General features: G+C 39.2%; 2 protein-coding genes across 2 annotated transcripts; one reads left to right on the top strand and one right to left on the bottom strand. All coding sequences in view use genetic code 12, as the record gives it.

Annotated features, from left to right (window-relative positions):
- Positions 1–292: 292 nt before the first annotated feature.
- On the bottom strand, positions 293–1,351 carry KGF57_003501 (uncharacterized protein; the record flags this gene model as incomplete). The annotated part of the gene is made up of 1 exon (XM_051752927.1): positions 293–1,351. The coding sequence occupies one exon, from the start codon at positions 1,349–1,351 to the stop codon at positions 293–295; it is 1,059 nt and encodes a 352-aa protein (XP_051607997.1).
- Positions 1,352–10,917: 9,566 nt separating this feature from the next.
- Positions 10,918–12,054, top strand: NRG1 (Nrg1p; the record flags this gene model as incomplete). Its single annotated transcript, XM_051752926.1, has 1 exon — positions 10,918–12,054. One exon carries the CDS (start codon positions 10,918–10,920, stop codon positions 12,052–12,054), a length of 1,137 nt encoding a protein of 378 aa, XP_051607996.1.
- Between the last annotated feature and the right edge of the window lie 4,137 nt (positions 12,055–16,191).

Below are 16,191 nucleotides of genomic sequence, written 5' to 3'. Positions count from 1 at the left end.
AGTGATTGGTGATGTAAGTACGTGAATAATCCCCAAATTATATGTGACTTGATAAATGAATGCTACTTGGGGTGGGTGGTGGAGGGTGAAGATCAAATGAACCTTTGGTTGTAAAAAAAGAAACAGAGAGAAATCCAGTTGTAATGGTTCAGTTACTGCTGTAGAACAAGAAGAAGAAAAAAAAAATTGAAAAATTATTTCGCACTCACACGACCTTAAAAACCTGTCTACGTAATCTTTCTATATTATCTACAGAGTAACAACAACAACAACAACAACAACAACAATAACTTTACTCCAAAACAGCATACTTTTTCAAATGGTCTGGAATAGCATCAAACAACCCTTTCTCTTTCAACCAAGACTTTGAGAAAATTCTGTCACTGTATTTGTGCGCAGAATCAGCCAAAATTGTCACCACGTTACTTCCTTCTGGTAATGTTTTAGCAACTTCAACAGCTGCAACAACATTCAATGCACCAGTGCCTCCCAAGTACAATCCTTCCTCATCCAACAACCTATAGAGCATGGCAATTGAATCCTCATCGGGGATCTTGACGGCATCATCGACAATTTCTATATCTGGTTTCAAATTATCAGTCACTCTACCTTGACCAATACCCTCGGTGAAAGATGATCCGCCTCTCTCCATTTCTTTTCCATTGGACTTGATGTAAGAGTAAAGGACTGATCCTGGTGGATCTGCGAGAATACACTTGGTTTTGCCTTCGCTTATTGTTTTCAAATATCTAGATGTCCCAGCAAACGTGCCTCCAGTACCAGTAGAGCATGTAAATGCGTCAACTTTTCCATCCAATTGGGCCCATATTTCTGGTCCCGTAGTTTCAATGTGAGCTTGTCTATTGGCAACATTGTCGAATTGGTTGGTCCAAACGGCATTGTCCAAACTCTCAGCATGTCTCTTGGCTTGATGGTTGTAATTTTGTGGATCAGTGAATGCAACTGCTGGGACCGGATACACTTCGGCACCCAACAATCTCAAAGTCTCAATTTTGTTCTTTGATTGGGTGTTGGGCATGTAAATGACACACTTGTAGCCCCTTGCTCGACAAACATGTGCTAACCCGATACCAGTGTTACCGGCAGTTCCTTCAACAACAGTCCCACCTGGCTTGATGAGTCCTTTTTCTTCTGCATCCTTGATCACATAGAGTGCAGCTCGATCTTTAATAGATCCTCCAGGGTTCATAAACTCTGCTTTGGCGTAAATGTTTCTTCCAACGGTATCGGATATCCTTGGCAATCTCAATAATGGAGTGTTTCCAATGGCTCCTGGAAACCCAGTTTCACTAACCAATGGAACAAAGGGTAATTTTACTTCGCTATTCATTGATATTGAGATACACCTTTTAGATATTCTTGAAAACATGATTTAAGTGCAAAGGGTTTGTGTGGGGGGGGGGGGATTGAAAAAAGAAGCTCAACTAATAAATCTTTTCTTTTTTTTTTTTTTTTTTTTCTTTTGCTCACATGGATTCGGCGAAAAAGTTCTTTTGCCGACGCTCACGTGATATGAAGCAAAGATGCAAAGACACCCGAGATATGGGAGGTGACACTGATGAAAGGGGAGCGTTGGTGTGTCAATCATTGAGCTAGGCAAACTTGTACGAGAATGATTTCCAGCTACTGTAGTCCAGTCAGTTTTCTGTGTGCGTGTAGAAACAAGAGTATCTTTCAGAAAGATGAGGATTAGAGAACGGTTTGCAATAGAGCAGCCCTTATGCCAGTACTACCAAATTTGATTTCCTCTTATTGACGTCCATAGGCAGACATGAAGGACAAAACTTGCATATATGGCCGATTTTGCAAATATTATACGAACTGCATAGCCTCTCACTTGGATTAATCTTGTCCACCTTGCATAACAACAGAAAACTTTTATACCTTTCTTAGATATTGTTTTAGTAGTGAATTATGTGCAAATTATCCGCTTTTCCCTTGCACACCAGCGACAGGGTAAGCTCTGTACCCAGTAAAAGTCTTAAAGAAGAGAGAAGAGAGTAATGTGAGACAACATCATACAAACTTGAATCAAACTATTTGCGATGTAGCATTTGCGGGGCTTTTGCAATGCAAGAATCATTGCTTTAGGATGTTGCGCAGGAGGCGAGTGACGAACAAAAAAAAATAAAAATAAGATCTGCGAGTTGGATAGTTTTGTTTGTTTGAAAAGTGGATCTCCCATCGGAAAAAGGGGTCTTGTCTTGCATCAGTCACATCAGTACTACATCCAAGCTATGGATAAGCAAACATCAGGAAACCAAGTGGCCAACTCTTCTGCTTTGCTAACGCTTTATCATCCTTCGTGGTACTCTAGAAAATCCCTGCATGAGAAAAGCAACACAAAAGCCATAAGCTCCATAAAAATTTTTCTCCGAAATTTTTTCCGAAGATCTGCCATTACAAGCACAGTTTGCTAATAATATTTCCAACTGACAGATGCCCTCGTATCTGCACAGCCCCTATAGCTCGCACCGTTCGCATTGTCACTACTTGAAAACCGCAAACAAAGAATCCGTGGTTCTTTCTTAATTAGGTTTTTCTCGGGGGAAAAAGAAATAAGCTGTCTCCCGTTTATAACCTAGATTACGAGTCGAAGAATAGGCTAGTGATGAATTAGTGATACACGTCTCTCGTAGTGACAAAGGCGAATTTTTAGTGCTCCCCCCCCCCGGAAGATAGAATATGCGGATAGCTTTTACTAAAATAGAATACCAAGCACAAAAATGGAAGAGGTCGACGCTAAACACTTTTTTGATTCTTTTTTTTCTTGATTTCTTTTTTTTTTTTAATTTTTTTCAAAGTGAAATTTTGCCAATGGAAATCCGTTTTCTCCAAAGAATATATCAATTTACGAATTATAAAGAGCAGGTTTTGGTCAAGATACTACTAATGGCATGCAGGTGTCGTAAAATCTCGAGGCAGAGTGGTACGTGAGATGCAAAGTCAAAAGTTCTTGGCATAGTCATGGGTCGCACGCTCCATTTTTAATCGTATCACATTACCTGAAATTGGTGTATTTTGTTGTGAAGATGTATACCCTTTGTTGGAGGTTTTTTTACGCGTAGAATAAAAGTTGTAATGATTTTTATTTCAACGGTTAGAAGTCCTGGAAGTTTAACCTGCAAACGTTTCCATTTCTTGAAGCATCAATTCTAATTTTGGGAAAGATTTGCCAAGTTCCGGCATTGTTGTTTCGAGCAAGTCCCAAATCTCAAATTTACACTTCTCCAAATACCTATACTACAGAAAACTGGAAACGTGGTTTGGCTGTTAAACACCAGGGGCCACTTGTCCTCTATCTTGAGAACTGTGGTGGAGCGAAAAAACGAAATGTTTACTAAATATAGATTTCCTATTGTCAAATTTCACAATCTCAAACCTGCCACCAGCGCCAAATTCGTAAAAGTGCTTTTGTACGTTGGAAAAGAAGTCCCGTAGCACAGTTTACCCGCTATCACCACAAAAGAATTGTCTCTACTTCGTTTATTGTTTCTCTAAACTGGGAAATTATATATATGTATATATATATTATAGCAATGGTTATGATATTCAGAGACCACAAAACGGCAAGCAAACTCACTGTACACAACACATAAAAAGGGAGATATCAACGAGGGAAGAAAAAGGGTTGGTTATGAGTCTCTGAGGGAACAGTAACTCTAAATTCGTAACCACTTGGACTAGTCTCTTCTTTTTCTATTCTCTTCCTTTTTGGTCAATTCGAAACCCAAGATTAGTGGTTATATTTTGGAATTTGTTCAAGCCATTTTAACCGGATTCGGATAGTAGACTGTGCAATAGTGTAATCATATGATTATTTTGGTTTTTTGTGCAGAACGCTCACTGTAAGTAGAGATCTTTATGTATAATGGCACCCTCATTACAAATACGAGAACTCCCCAAGTGTTGAAGGAAAGGGGAGCTCGTTATTGAGACATCTTTATGATGAATATACTGTAGCGCTTCCGGAGAAAAAGAGGGTCAATGCCAACAAAAATGGTTTTGTGTGTTCAATTCATGCATTGGTTATGAACCCCTTCTCCCATGGAAGATTTGTTATACCCGAGTTGAAAAAGACGGATATATCCGTCGATCCACTTTTATCAGCAGCCAGTAGTCCAGTGGGTATTCACATTGAACACTCTTATTCTTGATCTTGCACTTTTGTAGAATGTCACATCGAGATGTGCGTTCCCTGTTGCAGGTAGGGCTATAAGAAAACAATAAGAAAGTTTCAACCTGGTCGATCCCCCTTCGGAAAAGCTCAACAAGGAGATAAAAGCTACTCTTTTTTTTTATATCCATTCATACTTCCCTTCAAACTGTAGGGCCCAAAAAAATAATAATAAAAAAACAGGAAATCAACACCATACAGTTGATATGAAACGTTTGACTGCAAGGGTTGCTTTATTTAGTACCATAGATAAAAAAGCAGAGCATAGCAAGTATAAGCAAAACGAGACTTTGCAAGTCTATAAATAAAGTAATTATTGGCATCCCTGCAGGGTGCTTTCCAGCTATCTTTGCTACACAAAACGCATCTTGCTTGTAGCTCCACAATGCGGGTATTGTTATTCAGATTAGTTACTCTACGGCATCACCTGGCAACGTCTTCTAACAACTCCGTGGAGGAGGAGAATAAGAAGGTAATCATTAATTAAGCGCTTATGCATTTGGCTCCTAGTTTCTTTTTTTTTGGGAAAATTTAGCGATACTTCGGAAGTCATTTGTATTATCCCCGCTCCATTTTTCTATAACGCCACACACGTGTAGGTCGAATGAGTCGTTTGCTCTATTGTTGATTCGTGGTGACTTGTTTTAGCCTTGGAAGAGTTGCGGTTGTAAACTTGCCTGAATTGCGATGGTTTTAGAGACTGGGCAGATGGATACTGTTTTCACAGTCTGGTTCGCTCGAAACACAGGAAAAAGAAACTTATAACCAGAGAAAAAAAAGGGAAAGCTAGGAACGGCAAAGAGAGGCTTTTCTATTACATGATAGCCGCTGGTAATAATGGGTATGGGGTATTCTTTAGCACTTTAGGTATTTCCGTTTTAACTAGATAATTATGCCGAGTGGGGGCAATGTTGAATATGGTTTTACTCGAGCTAGAGCTACATGTCCTTTTCTGAATAATTTAGCCCTTGATGCCTCGAAAGGTTCAGAAATGCTGCTAATCGGAGTCAAAACTATTGAAAAAGTAAGCAAAGTATCTTTACTGCTACGGACTCTGCCGAACTGCCGCCCATTGTTCTAGTGATTTTTCTTGTTTACTATGCTTGATAGAACTAAGAGCTCACACTTTTGTTGGGCTTCAGGTGAGCGTTTATACAATGGGGATTATGATATGGATGTACAACGGGTTAAACCCTCTTCACCCTCACTAAGCTCTGTCTTTTCTTCAATTGAAATACAGATTGCAAAAAAGAAAAAAAGACTGCCAGGGCTCACAACCATTGACATAATCATATTTGCATGCATATCAATGCATGCAAGAGACGCGTTTCCCCTTTTCGAGAAAGGTGCGTCATCTGTCGACCTATATCATTGCTAAAAATGTATCAATTAGATGAATTGTGGGAGGAATCACGTACATCTAAAGTGTTTCTCTCGAACGTGGGCTTTAAGTGAAAATCAAGATTGAGCTTCTTTTATAATGGAATTGTAATGACACATACCACCTCATTCCTGAGGCGTTTGCATGTGTAGACACTGTCACAGAACTCAATTTTGTGTGCTACAATGTGATACATAGCACTACTTCTTTGAAGTAGAAATACTACACACAATTTACAAGCCTGGTATCCATTTAGAAAAAGAATAAAAAAAGAAAAAAACGCCCGATGCGTATTTGGAAGACTAGGGAAATGACACAAGATTACACCAACCTTTTCCGGCACTTGCTTCTATTGGTACAGAGCTAAACAAGAACGGAAGTTTCGAATGAAGCTTCAAATTTACGGTTATGAGCCCTGTGATTAAAAAGTGGTTACAAGAACAGAAAAATGAAAAGAAATTGCATCCTCTTTTTTCTTTTTCTTTTTTTTTTTTATATTTTTCTCAGCTCATGAGTTAACACACATTGCATACTTCACAACAGTCTAGACTCAACTCGAGGGATTTTGAATTGGATGTTAGGTAAGCTATGGTGACAGACTGCGAGAGAGAAGTATAACATACTAGTTTTTCTTGCAGAAGGTCGACACATATTGGGGAGAAGGAGTTTCTCTTTTTGCATCTTTGCTAATGGACTGCTTGAGCTCTCAATCATGTATACATTGTTCGGTGGCTCCAGCTGAAACTGGACACTTCACCTGAGCGTGGAGTTGAGAAACCTACTCTAAGGCACTTTCTTATAGGGCACTTTGGGGCAATTGAAAAGAGTTCGTAAATCTCTATAGTTAGAGCAAAATGTGAGTACAAAATAATAAATCTGCAACAACAGGTTTTTTTCCAAAAGCCAGTTTATGAAAGTCGTATCCAAGTACTGTGTCGATGGAACAAACGTCAAAAACCACTAGCTCATTTCTTACATCTTGATTCACGAATATCACCTTATACAAGAAAAAAAGAATGTCTTTGAGACTGAGTTCTAGGTCTTTATTGGACTATGTTTCTTCATTTGGCTACGCTTCAATAACATTTGATGGTGGCTGAGACCGAGCTTCCGAGGCTCGGTAGAGGTGTATTCGTAACCATATCGAAGTTGTCTCCATATGCCTTTTGCGGTTTTAGATTTTGCAGCTCCCCCTTTTTTTTTTCTTTTTTTATTCCTAGTGTTGCCAAGTGGTGTCAGTTGGTAACTAGTCAACGCAAAAATCATGGGGATCGCCAATATTGCGTCGTGTAGCTGATTACGACTAGAGACTCGTCCATGATTATGTCACCAAGCAATGCATATGCTCAAAGAATTAGAAAGAAATCAATAATCAATAATTTTTTATTTTTAGCGTGTGGCGCTTCTCCACAGGTAAATTGCTATATCTTATGCGCTTAACTTTCAAGAGTGGAGGGTGGGACGGTCGACTAAGAGGTTGCTTCGTCTGCACTTCTTGTACTTTCTGATCCCAGTCAAGTCTAGACCAAAAGGAAGGAGAGTAGGAGAGAAAAGAAATTCTGAGACAAGTTGGAGCAGCTCATTCGACATAATAAGCGCATTACTTTGCCTCAATTGAACGGGCCCTTGTGTAACATCGACAACAAACGTGTTTTACTACAGAATGAAGAAACAAACTTCTTTGTTACTTTAAGGGATACAAATGGTCAGATAAAGGGTCGATGAACGCCACGCTAAAATAAACGTAGGGCTTATCAAAAAGTCTGTTCTTCTTCATTGACCAAGGATCAACAGCAGTGTTTTTATTTTTCTTTGTTCCGCCCTCCCCTCCCTCTTGTCTCATGTATCGTTGTGGTTATGAACTTTTTTTTTTTTTTACATCAACTTCTTATCTGCATGATTACACTGGAAGTTGTGCACACTGTGACTGAAGGAAAAGCAGAGAGAAGAATGTCTCATTTTCCTTCCACATCATGCATACAGAGTGGAAATAAAAAAAACAAAAAAACAAAAAAGGAGCAGAAAAGAAAAGGCAGGAACGGAAAAACCGAGTACTCTGTTATTTATGCATAAACGGGTCCTCATGTCGCAAGACAAGATGCAGTACCTCTATAAAGTTGGTGCTGCACATTTGCACGGAAGCAAAGAAGAGGCAAGAATAGCCCAAAGTGGCTTTGCTTTGGTGTGCAGACACTAGTAAATAGCTAATTAGAAATGTTCTGAGCTTGATTTTAATGAACCCCTGCATGAAGCTGTAATTTGCTGATTACCCATCAAGCATCTCAATACCCAAGCAACTAGATTGTAAATCAAGTGCATCCGTAGGAAGTAAGTAGCTGTCTAATGCTTCTTGTTTGGGTTTTACTTTGCGACTATTGGTGGTGCTTGCCAAATACATTAAAAAAAAAAAGGCGACGCTTTGCATCACGCAGAGTCTAATAACTCCGTTATAAAGAGTTGAGGTTACGAAGGCCAGTTTTAGAAGCATGTGCCCTCTTGTGTTGTTTACCTGAATAGGGGTTGCAGCAGGAGAACAATACAAGAAAATAAATAGCTTAGGACGTGACGTATTGCCACCCGTGCAATGCCTTCAATCTCATTAGGGAGCTCAGGTCGTATATTGCAACAAAGGCGGGCGTAAAAGAATAACAATTTGCAATCCAAGAAATGAGATAATTTACGATGTCAATGGAGTTGAAGATCTATCTGCAACGTTGCAAGATCTGAATATTATAACTCAGATGTAAGGCCGACAAGACAGCCTCATGCAGATATAAAGTACATAGTATCAAAAAAATCATGATTCATGATCAACGCACCAGGGCATAGAAGTATAGATCAACTACACCTTCTTGTTCGATATATTTTGCTCAATTTGTAAAACTCCTCCATTAAGCTTACTGAGTGGATGTAAAGGTCGTGTCAACTGACCTAAAACGCGGATAAATTTAAAAACCAATCAAATGGGCGTATAAAAAACACAAACAATGAGCAGGACTAATCTTTGCAAAGACAGCACTATTCCAGAGACTAATCAGCGGTTCAACCCTTAGCCTAGTTTTAGTTCAACCGAAATGTATTCATTTCCCCAATTAGGGATCCTGAAACAAGAGAAGATGTGGGTCTAAAATCGATTGTGTTTTTTTTTTTCCTTTTTTTTTTTTTATTTTTTTTTTCTTTTGTTGGTTCAAGCGTGTACATAGTGTGTGTTGTTCTTTTACCCTTTCTCGGTTTTCTTTTTTCTTTTGTTTTTATTCTTTTTCGTTTTTTTTTTCTTTTTTAAACTATGTCGCCAGTAGTTCTGGATCCTTTGTTGTTATTCACAAAACTCAATTCAGCTTTCAGATGGAGGTGATTGAATGAGAGTTTAACAGTGTCACGTTTAAGTCAAAGTTTCAATGCTTCAATAGGTCTGCAAGTGCAAGAGGACGTCGGTTTGGAGAGCAGCATGAAGTATAACAAATTGTCTGATCTGATTAGTACTGTATACACTCCTCCCATACCCTTGGAACAGATCTTTAAACCTCCTTGTGATCTCCTATTGTACTGTGCATCAAAATTCTGACAGGGTGAGGATCTCTTGTTTTGCGAACGTTTTACTATGGCACGTGTAAAATCGCTCTTTGTTTCTTCTATGCTATTGTTTTATGTAAACTGTGCCCCCTTTTAAGTGGCGCTTGAGAGGAAAACTTTGTTTCAAGTGAAGGCGACAAGATAAAGACATTGATGGAACCATTGTAATCCCTTAGTATTGTAATTCAAGCCAATTATCAAAATGTATAGAAGTGCATTGTTTTCGCACGTATGACTCTGGTTTAGCCGTTTGTGTAAAGGAGAATACAATTTCTCACTCAGAGTCCAAATAAAAGTCAAGCTTTACAATCTCAATGCATGGCGTGTTAAAAATAATATTGCATCTTTTAGATTCTTCGTGGCGTCGATGGATTTATGCACAAACACCTAATTGTGGTTAAGTTATTTTCTTCAATTTTTTTTTTTGTAACCTTTCGTTTTGTAACCTTTTATAGCTCTGTATTGTATCATAATATTAGTATCGATTTTCTTGAATTCGGCGCTTAGCTTTGTGAATAATTTTATTTATTATATATTTGAAAGATGCGGGTTACATATGTCTAAAACTGTAATTCTACGTATAATGTATTATCCAGTGTTTAGTGTTACAAACAATTGTAATTTCTTTTTTACCTTTTTCTCAGCTGCAATATTGTATAGTAGTCTCATCGGCACAGGTTATGATTAGTACTATTATTCTAAGATATTATAAATGATTCTTTATAAGTGCATGGAAGCAATATTGCATCTATATCCACACTCACACAAAAACAGACGTGGAAGTTCTTTTTTGGTTTCCTTTTGCCATTTTATATAAATACAACTTGCAATTTCCTTACAAGACGTCTTCTAACAGAGGCTCCTCCTACAATTCAACTTAGAGTGAACATTTATTACTACGTCAACCACAACAAAGGTTTTTACCTTCCTTAGCTAGCCACAGCTCGGACACTGAGAGAAAAAGAGAAGAGTATCTGATACTCAGGAGACAGAGCAACAACAACGACAATCTCAAACACAAATCTACGCAGACCGAAAATAGTAGATCACACTAGCTACAATACAAGCTTACAACAGAGACAAGCATTTATACAACACCCTTGTCACGAGTCAACAGCCACCTTATCTACCAGTGCTACCAATTGCATCATTGTTAGTAGCGCATAACACAATAAAAACCCTGTGAACCCCTCTCCCCAAAATTAATTATCAGCCCCTACAAAATAAAGAGAGCTAAAAATTAGCCCTTTTCGCTGACCTCCTTCAACCCCCCCTCACATATCCATACAGGACAAATAAATTAGTTTTGGCGGGAGGAGAAATAACCAGAGGCAACAGACCAACATCATAAAGTGGTCACATTCACCTGCAGAAGCAGCTCACAAAGCTTTGGCAAACAATTAGCTGCAGATCGCTGTGGAACTGAAATTTCAATTTAGTGCCACCTCTTTATTTTGTTCATTCTAGAGGTAAAGAGGGTTGTGATTTGAACCATTTCCTTTTGACATATATAACACATCCTACATTAAAACAAACGTACAAGACGATACAAGATACTACAGGACTAGAGTAGCAGTGTGCTAAATATAACTTGCAGGAATTTAAGGGACAGATCATTCACAAACGCACACAAACACACACACACACACAGAGAGAGATATATATAAGGACTGGAATTTTACAAATGATGATGCTGGATCAAGGAAATTTCACCCTAGTCTCCACAAATCGAAACCACAGGAACACAACAGCCAATAGTAGCAGTATGCTATTGCCCCACACAACTACCCCTTATTATGATATAGCAGAACCAAAAAGTAATGCATTGCCCTCATTCAGCGAGTTGCTAACGTCCATTCCACTACCTACAAGCTTTAAACCAAGAAGCGATAGCAATGTGTCTGCATCCTCGGTGAACACATCGAACTCAGGTTCTTGTGTAGGATTATCTACTATGCCAGCTCCACAACTACTACATCAAGTACCCCAACAGCAACACCAGCAACAACACCAGCAACAACACCAGCAACAACACCAGCAACAACACCAGCAACAGACACAACACCAGCAACAGTCACAACAGCAACAACAGACACAGGCGTATCGACCTTCACCTCATTCATACTACAGCCAACCGTCCATACACCACAGACTACCCACACCGCCACCACCTTATCACCAACTACAAACTCCTAAACAACAGTATCAGTATCAGTACCAAGTAGTTGGCTCAAATAGAACAGCTTTTATTGCTCCACAACCTATACCCTCAAACTGTTCATCCAACGTTGACCCCTTGACTCCAGTGTCGGCTTCAGCGGACAAAAAAGTACGGTCATCATCTGTTAGCGATATCCCCATCACACCTGTCATTGCCAATTTCCCAGAATCCTCGTCCTACAATCAGTATCAGCAAACAAATATACACCACGTATCGACAGCCGCATCAACGTCAACATCCGCACCAACAAGTACATGCTCATCGGGTACGTCTCCAGTAATGCAGAACCACCCAAATAAAGATTCACGCAGAAAGCACGTTTGCAAACTATGCTCAAGATCATTTACAACCAGTGGCCACTTGGCTAGGCACAATCGCATCCATACAGGTGAGCGTAAACACAAATGCCCTTGGCCCACATGTGATGCAAGGTTTGCCAGACAAGATAACTGCATGCAACACTACAAGACTCATACGAATGGCAAAAACAAGAGATCGAGGAAATACGTCGTGCAAGGTGAATACGATGGCGCTTCGATTGCTGGTGTTGTAGGAATGGGAATGAGAGTGGGAGTAGGAGTAGGGGTAGGGGTAGGGTTGGTACCAAGAATGGACGATGTGTCTATTCCAAATGGAAATCAGCATTTAGCTGGGGTTTCGCAATTGACAAGGTATGAATGAGAGAACCATGAAGATGATATTGTTCTGGAACCCAGGTTGTTCCTGGTTGACGTTTATGCAAAAGGGTGCCTCTACTTTTTATTGGTACCGTTGAGTTTGGGGCGGGTCTCTTTTTTTTTTTTTTTTCTTTAGTTTCGGTTCTTTTTACTTCTTGCTATTATATTAGTTACTTTTACATCACAAATATATGGTCTTCTTTACGGATTTTTTGGTATAGACTTGGACCCAAACTTTGGGAGAGCTTATACCACCGGCTGCGAAAAGAGAAAAAGTGATTGAGGATCAAAGAATCGTTAAGAGCTAGCTCTCAGAAGTAACAATGCCGATAGAACTGAAGCCTCCTAAAAGTCGATTGTCTTTGATTCACCCCCTATTTCCCCTTCACTCCTCCCCATATACAAAAGGATATCAATGGCGTGATCATCTGAGCTTTTCTCACTCTTGGTTTTTTCTGCTCTTTCTCTCGGTGTTTGTTTGTTTTTTTTTTCTTCCAACGCTAAAGTATTATTTTCTGGTTTCTTTGAATTACACATAATTTTTGGTCACCTTTGCATCAAGTTGCATCTGATTACGAAGAAACATTTGGAAGTAAAGAGAAAAAGGGAAAAGGGGGAGAGGCGAAGTAAAAGAGAGGGGGACAGAAAGGTTGCACAAAGTAGCTATATGGAATAGGAAAGACTTTTGCCCACACGACCTATTCGACATGATAACTAGCCAACACGCGTCTGCTTATTGTTTCTACGTCAACAGTTACACATCACGTACAATGACATGACCCACCCAAACACGTGCCTCTGCGCTCCAAGTTAAAGTTTTGGACCACTTCTTGTTTTTTTTTTATTGTATATTTTTATTTTTTGTACTGGTTACATTCTCTTGCTCGTATTTGCAAAATCTGCTCAAGACAACCAAGCAAAAGTGATGAAGGAACCGAATGTCTTGTCTTAATATTACTCATACGTGCTTGCACTCCCCTCACGCACAAGCCTCATCCACAAGTCATACTTCATCATCGTCCATCATCATAATTAATAAGAGAATTTGCACTTAATTGTCCATATTTACATCTCGTCTCTTTTAAAATATTATCAGACTTGGATAGCTCGGAAGATGATGCAATTAAACTTTTTAGTTGCACAAACTCCGGGTTGACCTCCAAAGTTAAATATTAAAGTTCAAAGAAACTGTAAAATTCTCTTTTGCCTTTTTGTCAATTATTTCTTACTCAATTTTGATGTTCACTACAACGGGGATTGATGATTGTTTGATTGTTGTTGTTGTTGTTGTTGTTGTTGTGTATTGTAACTATCACGAATTATTATTTACGATTATTACCATTGTTATTATTTATCCATTGCGCTTTCTTTGGGCAGTTTAGATTCGTTTATTATAAACCAGTATATTAGGTTTAGTAGTCATGAATTAGTAAGTACTTTTTTTGTCAAGTTCAGTTTAAGGAGCTTGCCGGTTTTTTGGTGGTAGTGAGATAGCAAAGTTGTGTTGGAGGTGCGATATTGTGGCTCCGCTATCAAACTTTCCAAAGGTATATCGAATTTGCTCTCCATTGTAATAGACAAAGGAACCAGCTGCTCCTGAAACCCTCTCTCTAGAAACAGAAAGCTTAAAGCAATCTTCATCTTTGTAGTTGCTGCATCTTGCATACATCTGATTAGGGGCGTAAAACAAGGTTACATACATACATCTCAGAAACAAGAAAGAATAGAGCAAAAAGTAGCGCCCAATATCTTCCCCTTCTGAGAAGTGAGGAGAGTTTTTGTCGTAGGTTGTCGGCGTCATGTTAAGGACACTAAAAAAATTGTCTCTTCAAGTGCAATCACCTTGTACGACTTACCACGTCACAGCGCATCGGCATGCATAGGTTACAGAGTCGAAAGCAAGGGACGACTGCAAAGCCACACTTTATTTATCAAAACCCGCCCTGGAAGAAATCCAAAGGGCAATTCTCCGCGGTGACAAGTCTACGGTGTTTCCCTAATTTCAAAAGATCTAGAAAACGTCTGCTTCTACATCTGCGTCTGGCCAACGTTTGCAATTTTTTCCTCTTTTGGAACTTGGTCCGACTTGTTTTTACACCCAAAGCTGTTGTTGCATAAAGAAAGCTTAATTATTGAGAAACGACTTCACCACAACACCAACGCGAATGCCAACTAAGGGTGACGCTATCTACCCCAAACGCGCGTTCCTCAGTACATGTTTTGAAAGTTTAATATTCTGTATTGTGTAATTGTTTCAACTCCATTCGTAGTTGTTGTCCTGAAAAAACTTTAATTGTTGCATGAACCAGTCAAGAACCCACAAAAATCGAAAAGCAAAGTGCGTTATAAACTTTAACTTTATTCAACCCACCCAGCCACTCTTTGTAGCGTGTTTACTGGTTCCTCCAAAAGACATTTAACATGTTTACGATACGACGCGGATCGTCGATTTTGAGGGTGCAGTGGTCAAGATTGCTCTTTGTGGAAAGCAATTGTACCCATGCATAAGGGTGGAGAGTAGTAGATATCTGTTGTGGATTCCATGGTATTCTACACATAGTCATCATCATCATTACAGTTTCATAGTGAACGTTCAAAATCAAAACAATTTGCGTTGTTTTAAACTGAAATTACTAATTTCTGGTTCATTAGTAACAACATGAAAACAAATTATCCCAACGTAGGGGGCATATAATAATTGAGGAGACTTTCCAAGAATCCCTATCACTAAAATCTTTTCGTTTTCTCTTTGTTTTCTTTTTGTTTTGTTTAGTTTTGGAAAATACCATTTTTAGTTATAAAGTGTCAAGAAACCTGCACCGTAAACCTTAAATCGCGTGTTTTAAAGTTTGATATTTTTGGTTCCGAGAAGTTGATTGCTCTTGTCTTGTGCACGTGTATTTAATCCGGATTTTCCTAGAAAAAAAAAGGCAATTTCAAAGTTGAGCCTGGATGGGGTGATGTTGGTTAAATGAAACAGGCTCTGGAACTATCTAGCTTGTAATGGCTGAGCAACCACAGTGTAAAGTGTCAAAGTTGCATTTTGTGAAACCCCCCCGGCCCCCTCCCCCTCCATTGCCAATTTTTTTATATACTTTTGAGACTGCATGAACCTTAAACCAAGCTGACTTGAATGTTACATCAGGGATATATCATCGCAAAACAAACGTACGCTACGAAACATTTGCAAATTAGAGGGTTGAACTTATTTCTTAAAAAAATACACCTTTGGAATTGAAAGGGCTCTTGCCATTTTCTGCATGCTACTTGCAAACAAGAAGAAATATGACACAAATGAGTAGATTACATTAAAGAGGATATTCAATGGAAATGGAATATAGACAATATAGCTTGTATTGTTTGGAAGTAACGCCTGTTTTCTATATTTTGCATGGTTAGGAGTCCGTTTACTAGAAGAAACCCAGCAAAAACAAACCAGAAAAACAAACCAGAAAAACAAAATTTCAATCAGGTAAAACCCCCACCAAGTTATGCGCCCTTGCCAACACTATGTTCTATTATGTGGCGCTTAACTGTGCAATGGTTAGGGTTACCCGGATTGGTTTTGATGCCAGACTCCCGCCCAAAGAATGTGTGAAAATTGGAAAGATTTTCAGAATCACCACGCATAAGCACCTATTGTCCATTTCGAAGCAACAAAAGATGGCATTGTAATCAGTACGCACAAAGTTGAAATTGGCATTGATGTGATGCAAGATGACAGGGATCCTCAAAACAGGTGCATAACAAAGGACTACATCATGTCTGGCGTCCTTTGATTGCAACGCCAAGACTTTAACATTGTAACACTTTTGTTGTGCACGCGGAGGTAAGAGCGGACATAACTTTTTGTGCATGTGACAGGCTTAAAGAAAGGGTCTCCTGCATGTCACCTTCACTTTGATGCATGGAAACACTAAATTGGCCCTTTTCTCTGTGCGCATTTCATGCTGTGGTTTCCGACTCTCCTCCCCGTCGCTCCCTCACCCCCTAGTCTTCACAGAGTAGCCCCTGTTACACAAACAGTCATAGGCAGCAATAAGTACTGCAGACCACACTCAAAACAACACATCTCTCGGTCACATGTCTAACATTACTTAGTGTTCCTAGAATAGCCCTATACACAGTCTATGAGCCTACT

Source organism: Candida theae (genome assembly GCF_024610275.1).
Source record: "Candida theae strain CBS 12239 chromosome Unknown scaffold9, whole genome shotgun sequence".
Classification (NCBI taxonomy): domain Eukaryota; kingdom Fungi; phylum Ascomycota; class Pichiomycetes; order Serinales; family Debaryomycetaceae; genus Lodderomyces; species Lodderomyces theae.
The sequence above is the reverse complement of the archived record's forward strand: the minus strand, read 5'-3'. Positions and strand labels throughout refer to the sequence as shown.